The 12,264-nt window shown below is 43.7% G+C and overlaps 1 protein-coding gene across 8 annotated transcripts in view; it reads left to right on the forward strand.

The window, feature by feature from the left end:
• LOC148040930 (uncharacterized) overlaps positions 1 to 12,264 on the forward strand; it is a 191,294-nt gene that overhangs the window by 36,995 nt on the left and 142,035 nt on the right. For 7 of the 8 annotated variants that reach the window (XR_015690323.1, XM_087674636.1, XM_087674670.1 and 4 more), the window contains exons 2-3: positions 4,745 to 4,883; positions 5,089 to 5,160. Coding sequence is in view for 7 of the 8 variants with exons in the window: in XM_087674636.1 (XP_087530762.1) it covers positions 4,745 to 4,883; positions 5,089 to 5,160 (211 nt within the window). In the remaining variant the exon portion in view is untranslated. The remainder of the gene's footprint in view (positions 1 to 4,744; positions 4,884 to 5,088; positions 5,161 to 12,264) is intronic. The other variant, XM_087674688.1, reaches the window with a different exon arrangement.

Here is a 12,264-nt window from a genome sequence, read left to right on the forward strand (position 1 = left end):
AAAGAAAACACAAAACAGTACATTTGATGGAATCAGCCCATCATGCAGAGCATTTCCTCTGAGAATAGAGAGAGAATTGACCAGAGGGAGCAAGCTCTATCTCCGTACATGAGTCAGAGACGAAGAACTACTCTCCATAGCTGATATACTTGCAGCAATCTGCCCTCAGCCCTCCTGAAAACTTCACACTCAGATCTGCCCCTCGTGCCTATTACGTTTTTTTAAAATGCTCTCTCTCTCTCTTTTGGGAATTTGTGCTGTGGAGATCTTGAAGGGTTTTGTGAAGTTGGGTACTTTTAGGATAGGGGTTCGACTCATACATTTCTTCATCAGCTCAAAAGCGGCTTGCTGCTTGCTTCCGCATGTGAAATTGTTATCTTCTTTTGTGAGGTGGGATAGTGGTGCGGTGACTAGGCTATAATCCTTGATGAATATTCTACAAAGCACCGTGAAGCCTAGGAATTCTTGAACTTCCCTCACGGTCTTTAACACAGGCCGATTCTTTATTGCTTCTACTTTCTTGAGGTCTACTTTAATGCCGGCCTTGCCTACAATAAACCCTAGAAACTCTAATTCCTTCACTTGCAAACTCGCATTTTTTAGGCTTGGCATACAGTTTGTGTTGTCTCAGCTTCTCAAAAACTAGGCGTGTCTTTTGCATTCCTCTAGAGTTTTACTATACACTAGGAGATCGTCTATGCAGTTAATGATGAAGACATCTATTTCGGGCCAAAAGACTCTATCCATTAGGCCACAAAAGATGCTCAGCCTATTACTCAATCCAAAACCTAGGACTAGCCATTCAAAGCTTCCATATCGGGTATGAAAGATAGTTTTGGAAATATCTTCTTTTGCTATGTGAATCTGATGGTACCCTAAACTAAGGTCTATACAGCTGAAGTATTTGGCTCCATGTAGCCTGTGTAAGAGGTCTTCAATGAAGGGCATGTGATACTTATTCTTGATAGTGATCTTATTAAGGGCCTTATAGTCTACATATAGTTGGAGTCTGTTGAGCTAAAATATGCATTACTTGCTGATTAGCCTCTTAAACAGTCCCAAAACACACTAAAAAATGCTCTTTTAAAGTAAAAACCCTTAAATGAGGAGCGGTTCGAGAGAGTTTAGTGGAAACCCAAATTTTTGCGGTGCCCTTCCACATCTGCCCCCATTCAGCCTCATTCGGTCTGTGCAGATTTCTCACTCCATGTGCAGATTTCAGCCATTAGCCTGCTCCCATGTGGCTATCCAGCCCTCGAGACTGCTGCCATTCCATCCGTGTTTGCTCCTGCTGCTGGCGCCTTCATCCATGCTAACATCAGCTGCTGGCGACATCATCATCTGCTGCGATCTGATTATCCAGTCATCGCCAACCACATCAGACACTGTTTCAGCTTGTTGTTTACAGCAGACAGTGCACAGTTTCTAGCTTCGATCAGCGGTACAATGCTATGTTTACCAGTTTCCAGCCTCCAGGCTGTTGTGTTTCGGTGACCAGCCTGTTGCCATTCACTATTCAGCACTCCTACACTCTGACTGGTGGTCACTGACTTGGGATTTGTCTCCGGTGGATGTCACACTCCGACATTGCTCTGCCCTTAAGCACACTGTACACTCTTACATTCATTCACTTCAGAGTTGTGTTCTCTCTCTCCCTTCTTTTGTTTGTGTTTGAGTTTTGAGTTTTGCGTTTAGGGTTTGAGTTTTTGAGTTTTGCGTTTAGGGTTTGAGTTTTCCCCTATGTGTTTGTGTCAGTCTCTTTGTGTTTCTGTTGTGGTCGTACACTCTGTGTGTCCTCATTGCAAACCCTAGAAGTTTTCTTTACACGGTGTCAGAGCCGATGCTCTTGTAAAGAGTATCCTACGGATATTGTGGAGAGCTAGTCTTTGTGCGAGGCTCACAATACGACTTGTAACCGAATCACAATGTCCCAAACACCTTCTTCTCCAGTTCCTATGATGTCTTATCAGTCTTCTCCATCATTGGAGGCCCTGAGACAACATTATGGACTCGGTGAGGAGGATGACACTCCACTTTCACCTTCACCTTCTTCTACTCCTATTCCAGTTTTAACTAACATGACAGAGGAGGACTTTGAGGAGTACTATCGCAACAAATATGGTGATGTTTATGCCTCTACCCTTGAGGTATAAGTGTCGGATTGTAGCTACGCGGGCCAGCATGCATTGGGGACGGGTACTAACTGTCCCCACCCTTGATGGTCTAGGCTCTCATCGCTTCCATTGGGAATTTCCTAGATGCGCGGGGGTTGTGGCTCCTCTTCTCCATATGCACTAGTGGCTGCTACTCTAGACCCAGTTGATGAGATTGTGTCGTCCATGGGGCATCGATTTTGATAGTGGGGTTCTCTATACTTGAAACATCTAATCCTTGTGGTTGAGCCTTGGGGTCTCCACCATGATGTATTTGATCCTGCAGACCCCTATGATGCACTTGGAGTTGGTTTGGAGCAGTTGTTCCCCCATCGGCCAACTGCTTCTCTTGATACTAAGGTGGATTGTGACGGGGCTAGGGTTATGCGTGAGATTCCCGATCCCGCACCTTCGAGAATGGGCCTTTAGGGGTATTGGGTCTCGGGGTCCAAGAGTTGGTGGTGAGGTTGTTGTTGAATCTAGTTTGGCTCCCTTGGGTTGTCCTTCTCCCTTCTAGGTCAACTAATCTTTTAGCCATCCGCATGGCCTCAACTAAATTGGTTAGTTGCTGTCTCTCCATATCTCTTTTGGCCCATTCTTTTGCAGGCCAAATAGGAATCCATGTAGCTTAGTGTCAGTGTCCATGTTGGGTAGCTACAGCATGAGCTGTCTATATTTGCTGACATACTCCTTCATCTTTCCTTGTGTTTGCTTGAGGTTTCTCCATTCATTCTCTAACTTTAAATTTTTCCATCTTTGGGATGAAATAGTCTTTGAATTCCTCTTAAAGTTCTTCCCATGATAAAATAGCGTGTCCTTGCTCTGTTTTAGTAGGTATCAACTAGTAACTAGTAGCATCTTCCTCTAAGTAGATGGCTACCACTTTTCCTTTCTTGTCTTTAGTGATCTTGGCATACTTCCAAGTATCTGTCTACTTTTGCGATCCATTTCTTCAAAACCAACACGTCTCTCTCTCCTTTGTACTTGGTGGATTAGGGCATTTTGAACTTGCCATAGTCATCTTCTGAACTATCACTCTCCTCCTCTTCTCTATGGTTGTGTCTTTTGTCTTTCTTCTTGTCCTTCTTCTTGCTGCCTGCTTCAACTACCTTCTTCTTGTCTTTCCTTGTATCTTGAGCTCTCCTAGAAGTTTTCTCTCTCCTTAACCTATCCATCTCCTCTTGTAATCTATCTTTTCTCCTCTTCTTGTTGCTATATCACCCACTCTTTGTGACCCTGCTCCACTTCTAGTTTTCTTCTCCTTTCTTATTCTTCCTCCATTTGCATGTTTCTCCAGATTGAGTCCAATAGGCCTAACTTGCCCTCCAACTGCCTCTCTTGTCTGGCTACTTTCTCCCCTTGAGCTACTCTCCCTTCTTGCCCTTAGCTCTTCTTCCTCTCTTCCATTGTTGGGATGGGTGTATTCTCTCTGTTGTTCTCCATGTGGTCGTGGGAAGCCGCGCCTCGGCTTTTGATGTTGTCGACGCCGGGAAGCCACGTTTTGCCTCCATATGGTGGTTGTGCCGTAGGGAAGCTGTGTCACGTCTTCAGATATTGGCTGTTGTCAGGGTCACTGTACCGGGGGTTGTTGCGGCGGGGGACTGATGCGACAGGGGTTGATGCGACGGGGGTGTCACGACGTGGGTCGTCTCGACACAATTTCTTTGGGGCACTAGATCTCTCTTGCTTTCGTAAGCTCTTCTTCACTTTGAGCAAGAGTTGCTTTAATACCAAGTGTGATGTACCTGCACTCGTTCACTCACTCAACACGACACAAAAAGGTAACATCATATGTGAGAGCAAGGTATGGTCTTGTATTATTCAATGAAAGAAACAGTACAACATAGGCACATCCCAGGACTACACCCTCGTGATGCTACACATATGAGGGTTCACCACTGGGTATAGGGAATCACATGTAGAGTGGAAACCAGCAGGGCTCAGAGTTACTACTACTCCCTATATAGGTGTTTTTGGTAGCAATGCCATGGTATAGCTACAAAGGCTCCCACCCCCCCTGAACACCCAAAAAGAAAAAAACCAACCCCCATCCCCCCAAAAAAAAACCTAAAGAAAGCAACCTTAGTGTTTCTTGACATGGTATCACCCCAATGCTCTTCTACAGGGCATCCTCTGACAGTATCATGAGAAGCTAGGTTTGCACGAGTGACAAACATCTAACTCATGATTAAGACACTACCTTTTCGACCTTGTCTTAGAAAACACTATCATACATATGCTGAGATCCCTCCATAATTTTAGGATAGGAATCGAGCCAAGAGCTCTTATGCATATCTATTACACTACTTTCTTTTCCTTTTTGTTTTCGTTTATTGATAGTGAGACAGGCAATGAGTTATATGCATTCAACATTTCGGTCTCATTGGTCTTTGGCAAACAGATGTTTTCAACATTTATAGACCCTAGGACTGTTGTTTTCAAACAACTCTGGTTTTTGGCATAAGCATTTCCTTCATTAAACAGGAAAAGCCTTGTTTGTGTTGATAATCTATTTACATTCTTTAGATGACGATTTACACATGTAGACATTACCTAACCTAATTGAGAAATTTACAAATATGCTGATGTAGGAACTGCAATTATGGGCTTCAAAGAGTCAGTGGTTGATCCACAAGGAATGCTTGCCAATTGGGATGGTGATCCTTGCAGTGAAAATTGGAACTACATATCATGCTCTGATGCAACAGATAATAAAACTATCCTCCAAATGTACAGATATGCCTTTTCTCTGGACAATCCCTGCTCCTGTCTTTGGCTGTAATTGTGTATGAGACCTTTGTACCCAAAAGGTTTTCCAATGTTCTTTGTGGTATTTGTGTAGCTAAGGAAAGGATGAAATGTTATGTATCTATTAAACCCATTTGTACTAAGAAAACTTGAAACTTTGTGGTGAATCACTTTCCCTGTATTGCAGTTCCCTTTCTAATTTGCAGCTTGGTGGTGAAATACCCGATGCATTGCAAGATCTCAAAGATCTTAAAACCTTGTAAGTAAGGTTATGAGAAAATCAATGATATGTTATAGAGGATTGATGTTAGATTTTATTTTACTGGAAAACCACATTTACTTCTGGAATGTCATAAAGTACAGACCACGAAAGTTATTTATCAGGTTTCAGCAACGACTTCTATTATGTCCATTACATTAGGAATGTGCTCATTCAAATAAATTCTAAGATCTTTTTACAAAGGGATTTCAGACATGCTTTTTGAGAGTGTGATTTAGATGTCAATCGTAAGCACATCTCCAACAGAGGCAGAAAGGGAAGAGCATTCAGAATTCCTAGATTTCAACAAGCTCATTTGAATCACAAGGTCAAATAGTTGTCATGCATCAAAGTTTTGACTGCTGTAGGTCAAATTGTTTGGGATTCTGGCATTTGGATGGCTTTATTTGCATTTGTTGTCAAGAACAGAACCTTGATTTTCTGCAAGATATACTTGTTTTGACAGGCTTTGACCTTGCTGAAATCGGATGCATAGAGAAACTACAGGATGCAGTAAACCTTGCATTCTCATTGGGATGCCCAAATGGCTAGCCAGATGAACAAAATAAAGTAGTATACCTGTTTCTTACTGAAATATGAAGAAACACAACCTTATCCAAACACTTTTGCTGCCTCAGGCAGTTACACTTTGCTTCCACAATCAGTCCTATCCATGACAAATGATTCAAGTGCTGCTAATTTTCCATACATTCACTAATCCTAAAGCACAGCAAGCTGTATATACAACCTCGTCCGACCATTTTGAGTATTGCTAAACACAGTCATACTTTGCTTTCAAAATCCCAGTTTGTTTTCTCAAGAAAAGAAATTTCTATTAACAACACCTCTGTGAATAACCTGAGGTAACATATGAAGTACAAGGAACTTTGTGAAGAGTAACTAAGTACATCACAAATACAATGGTTGTGTGAACCCAATCTGGTGGGCTGTAATGCCAAACCATATGAGGGGCAGTATGTAAGAAAGTGCCTGAATCCGATGTCTGCAGAAACTCTCTTCTCTTCCTCATCCTCTTAGAGCTACCCTGCATCCTCTCCCATCTCCTGCAGAGAATGTGAATGATCTTTGTCCAGATCCTTAATAGAGTCTCTGGTCGATACAGCCAGAAGGTCAATAACGTGGCTGCATCTCACAGTCCAAATAGATCAGGCTATGATATTGGCAATCAACTCCCATCTGTGGTAGTGTCCCTGATTCCACTGTGCCTGAGTAATCAACTCCCATCTGTGGTAGTATCCCTGATTCCACTGTCCTTGATATTGGTATCCGAGTAGATTTTGGCACATAAAGAGAAAAGGACAAAGGTCAAGCTTCCATAAGCTATTGGGTGAAGTTTCACAATTGTTCACCAATGGATGCTAAATGGATGGAAGAGGATGACTTGGCAGACCATCCTCAGTTGTTGTAGCTTTACCTTGATGCCTTTCAGTTAGAGCCGACTTTGGATCGGGTTCTTTTAGGTTCAGCAGTGCAAGGGTCCAAAGTACCACATGGTACTCAAGGGGGAGGTAGCACTTCCACTCCTTCAGGAATGGACTGCTCTCGTGTATAGTGGATCTCGGATGTATTCAGCATGCATCCAAGGTACTATGCTGACAATATGTCTGCCATGAGGTCACTATTCAGTGTACTAGTCATTGTGGTATGTATGCAGATGGGTATGGTTTTCACTGCAGCTCTGAAATTGTACATTTGCATCAGGTTATGATCACGAGAGACTGATTAGCGAGTGCTGGTTTTCAGTGTATGATCATTAGTTTCAGTGGTATTCAGCTGGTTCTATGGACAGTAGCATGTGTATTGAATGCCATTGACAATTCAGCCATGGTTTTGGCTCGGTTTATGCTTTACTATGGTTGTGTAGTCAGCACTGTTGAGAAACAAGAGTTTTGGATGCATCCGATGAGTTTCTAGCAACAGTTTTGAACGATTGTTGAGCTTTATGCTATGTTTATGCTGGCTGGAAATTTTCAGCAAATGGTGGGCATATGAGATAGTCAACAGTGGCCAATGTTGTGCTGACTATGATGCCTTGTGAAAATTCCAGTGCAATATTGTTTACTTTGACACATTACAGTGCAATCGAGGACGATTGCAAGGATTTCAAGGGGGTGGTGTGTCACGAGGACGTGAAAATTTGATGCTTTGCTTATGTTTAATTGACATTTGATTAAAGGATTAATCAAATGTGCAATTAAAATTTGCACGTGTTGCACATGTGGGGTGCAAGCTACTTTTTCACAGTTGAAGGCCGAAGGACCCTGTGAAAAAGATGGGTGTCAAAGGCAAAAGTTGTAACAAGTTACACTTGTTAGATTCAAGGTGAATTTTGGTGTCAGTTTTCTCCTAGGACCATTAATTGGCCATTAAATGTCAGTGGTGACACTAGGGACTATGCATTAATTAATGGATTAATGCTTGTCCAAGGGTCAATTAATGCATGGGATCACTTTGGGTTGCAAATGGCCTAGCCAATTAATTTTTGGATGGGCAAGGTCAATTTTCTGGGCATAGATTAAGGGTTGAATTAATTTTCAGAATTAATTAATTCTGAAAATTAATTAAATGGTTGGAAATTGTTGAAAATGGATTGAGCCCTGCCCCGCTCCATGACAACCAATCCACACAACTTAGCATAAGCCAAGATTTGCTAATGGTTGGAGGCAAAACGAGCATCATCACGGGCGCCATCCCTTTACAATAAACACTGCATGCCTCACCTCTCCCCTTCTCGTCATATATGCTTGATAACCCAATGTATAATCCCTTCCATGCGAATAGTTTTATCCTGCCTCAGGGCCTAATCCTTGGTTCGCATTTTGCAGGTCTCCCTACGGTAGCAGTCATGGACCACATAGTGTAGCTGGCATACAATGAAGCTCTCCGCCTTCGGAAAGAGCATAAGGTACTACTGCCCCTACTAGAACGCTACGTGCCTACTCTAAAGAGGCATGTGCCGAAAAGAGGTCCCAAACAACATCGCCTAGGACGTGTAAAATATTACACGGCGCAACGAACAGAATCTGAGAAAGAGATAGAGAGTACACAACAGATAAGAGGAGAATCAGTAAATTCTTTAACTCCAAACAACTGATACAAAGATGGCTCTGTCCACCCGTGCGCTTCCACTGTGTGAAGCTTAGATGGCGATCTAGACAGAAGATAGGTGAAGAGTTTAAGGCTAGCTGGAACAACAACTCTCACTGGGTGAAAGATGAGTGAATGATGGCTGCGAAGGGGTTTAGCTTTTATAGCCCGCGAAGGTCGTTAGGTCGGCCTACTGACCGACCTACCATATGAGCCTCCACTAGTCGGCCAGGGAATATTCCCTTTACCATCGGGCCGGGGGCGCTGCCGCCGGACCCCCGCCAGGGGGGCCGCTGGCCCCCCTGGGATCCCCCAGCCAGGGGCCGCTTCCGCGGCCCCCGGACCCCACAATAGGGGCCCCTTTTAACTTCCTTACCACGCAACTCAATGCAATGTGCCTCGAGTTGCTACCAGCTTAACCACTCCGTCTAACCCAAAGATTAGACCCACAACAGTCACCTTTTTGCCATCCGGTCACATAGACCTCATCTGATATACAAGTCAGGACTCAACCAATGTCCGGGCTCACATTTGGCTTCTCCTCATAATGGGGGCCTTACAACTTTGAGCACCATGGATCATTGGTAGCACCTAATGAGGGTGGGGCATTGATCATATCTAACACCCCCCCTCAATGTCCACCCATAGGTGAACTATCTCCTCGGCCCAATGCCGAGTCTCTGAAGATGAACTTGAAGCAGATCCTTCATAAGTGCTTTGGTGAAGATATTTGCTCCATTCTCCTCTATTGGACAGTAGACCGATTCCACTATTCCATCCTCCATCAAATCACGCACATAGTGATACTGGATCTCTATATGTTTGGTGCGTGCATGAAACACTGGATTTTTGGCAATGGCGATGCAACTCTGATTGTCACATCTCAGCACAGTTGGTTCTTCATCCTGCGCTCCCATATGCCATAGAATCCCTCTCAACCATACGGCCTCACATGTAGCAAAACAAGTTGCCTTGTACTCTGCTTCGGTAGAAGACAATGCCACTGTTGGTTGCTTCTTACTAATCCAAGAGAAAATTCCTGAACCCAAAGAGAAACAATAACCAGAAACTGACTTCCTGGAATCAATGTCTCCTGCCCAATCTGAGTCACAGTTCCTCACAAGGGAAGTTCCGAAACTGTATGTGATACCATAGTCAAGAGTTTTCTTCAAGTATCTGAGCACCCGCATCCCAGCCTTCCAATGACTCTCATGAGGTTTGTTTGAGAACCTGCTCAAAACACCAACAGCAAAACTGATATCTGGTCTGGTGTTACACAAGTAGATCAAACTACCGACCAACCTCCTATACCTCCCAATGTCTGCTAATGCTGATGTATCCTCGACGGATAACTTTGCATTCACCTCCATAGGTGTAGCTATCTCCTTGCACTCGGTCATGCCAAATGCCTTCAAGATCTCCCATGCATACTTCTTCTGAGAGATGAAGATCTTTCCTGGCTCTTGCCAGACTTCAATCCCCAAGCAATAGTGCAGTAAGCCCAAGTCTGTCATTTCAAACTCAGAACTCAAAGCCTTTCGAGTTTGGTTGATCATATCTTCATAGTCACCTGTAATAAGAAGATCGTCCACATATAGGACAATCACTACAGACTTTTTACCATCCATGTAAACATACAAGTTAGCATCTGAGGCACATCTTTTGAAGTTTAGGTTTAAAAAGAACCTATCTATCCGCTGGTACCATGCTCTGGGGGCTTGTTTCAGCCCATACAATGCCTTCTTCAGTTTACACACTTTGTTCTCAGAATGGGGGGCCTCAAACCCTGGTGGCTGAGCCACGTACACCTCCTCCTTGAGGTCACCATTTAAGAACGCTGACTTAACATCCATTTGGTATACTGGCCACTTCTTGTGGGCAGCCACTGCAAGTACTGTGCGAATAGTGGTCATTCTGGCAGTTGGGGCAAATGACTCTTGAAAATCAAACCCTTCAACTTGTGAAAATCCTTGGGCAACCAGTCTAGCTTTGTACTTTTCTAAGGTACCATCAGCCTTGTACTTTACCTTCCAGATCCACTTGGTGCCAATAACCTTCCGCTTTGCTGGTCGATCCACTAGCTCCCAAGTGTCATTCTTCATTATGCTGTCATACTCCGCCTGCATAGCATCCTTCCATGATGGATCTGCAAGTACTTTTTCTAAGTCAGTTGGCTCCTTTACTTCTCTCATAATCTCAACCATCAAGGCCATATTGACTATGTGAGCAGAAGCCCTCCTTTGCTCCTCTATTCTCTGAGACCTCCTTGGTCCGTCTGCCTTCTCCTCAACAGATGCAGGCATAGGATTATTGTGGTCATAGAGCTGCTTCACCCAGCGCGGCAATGGCTTTTCCGGTGGGGTGATGTCAGGTTGGTGAACTTTTTCCTCATCATCTGAAGATGATGCTTCCTCCTCCTTAAGGATAGGGATAGCTCTCGAGACAGGTTCATAATGGACTACTTCTTCGCTTGATGATAAAGTGGAAGAACTTGCCTTCTCCTCCTCCACTGTATGGGGCTCCTCCTTGAACACCACATCACGACTCGCGATGATCTTCTTTGCCTCTTGGTCATATAACTTGTAAGCCTTCTGCTCATCACTATAACCCAAGAAGATACATTTTCTGCTTTTTGGTTGTAACTTGTTTCTCTTCTCATCTGGAACATGTGCATAACATTCACATCCAAAAATTCTGAAATGTGAAACAGATGGTTTCTTACCAGTGTAAGCCTCATGAGGTGTTTTTCCCTTGAGAGCCTTTGTATAGCTCTGATTTAGAAAGTAGATTGCAGTATTAACAGCTTCAGCCCAAAAATGGTTAGGCAATCCCTTGCCCTTTAGCATGCATCTTGCCATCTCCACAATGGTGCGATTCCTGCGTTCCACATCACCGTTCTGCTGAGGTGTGTGAGGCGTCGTCAATTGACGCTTGATCCCTTTGCTCTTGCAAAAGCCTTCAAACTCCTTTGAGTTGAACTCACCACCACCATCTGTTCTAAATTTCTTCACACTTTTCCCTGTTTCATTCTCAACAAGTATTAGCCATTCTTTAAACTTACCAAAATCTTGAGCCTTATCACGAAGGAAGTTACACCCACATCTTCCTACTATAGTCGTCGACAATCAACATAAAATAAGAAGATCCCCCCAAGGCCTGTGTAGGCATCTTACCACACAAGTCAGCATGCACCAACTCTAGAGAAGCCTGTGCTCTATTTTTGCTTTCTTGTGGAAATGCCTTTCTTTGTTGCTTGCCCATCATACAAGCTTCACATGGTTTCTTCAATTCAGTTATTGTAGGTAGATGAGCAACCATACCTTGCTTTTACATCTCCTTCAATACTGCAAATCCGATGTGTCCAAACCTTTCATGCCAAAGCTTACTTGTGCCCACTCCAGCGGTGGCTGTAAGAGCACTTAGCTCATACAAGTTGTTCCTTCTTTCTCCTTTGCCAACAATTGTGCCAGCACTATCAATAATTTCTGCACCTGTCTTCTTGAACCTCACTTCATGACCAAGATCAGTTATGGCAGCAACTGATAAGAGATTTCTCCTGATTTCGGGAACATACAACACATTTGAAAGCTTTTTGACTTCACTATTTGCAGTAACAAAAGAAATAGTACCTGTGCCCGAAGCAGGGCATTTAGCATCATTTCCAACCGTCACAGTGATGGATTCTTGTAGAGGCTGCATAGAACTGTATAGACCTTTCTTGTTGGTCATGTGACGGGAGGCCCCACTATCCAACACCCAAGAGTCAGTGGTAGATTCTTCTTGTGCCGAGGAGCACACTTCCTCAATGGTCGCCATGAATAATTCCAACTCTGCTTCAGCCGTATTGGCTGTCTCTTTCCCTTTACTTTTAAGGGTACCATTCTTTTCATCTGCCTTCTTGACACGACAATCTGCAATTGCATGTCCTTTCTTCTTACAGTAGAAGCACTCTCCTTGAAACTTCTTCTTGCCGCCCTTCTTCTTTTTGTTACCATC

The sequence above is a fragment of the Lygodium microphyllum genome, chromosome 1 (assembly GCF_053477565.2).
Source record: "Lygodium microphyllum isolate KBCC chromosome 1, Lygodium_microphyllum_v1.1.10, whole genome shotgun sequence".
In the NCBI taxonomy this organism is placed as follows: Eukaryota; Viridiplantae; Streptophyta; class Polypodiopsida; order Schizaeales; family Lygodiaceae; genus Lygodium; species Lygodium microphyllum.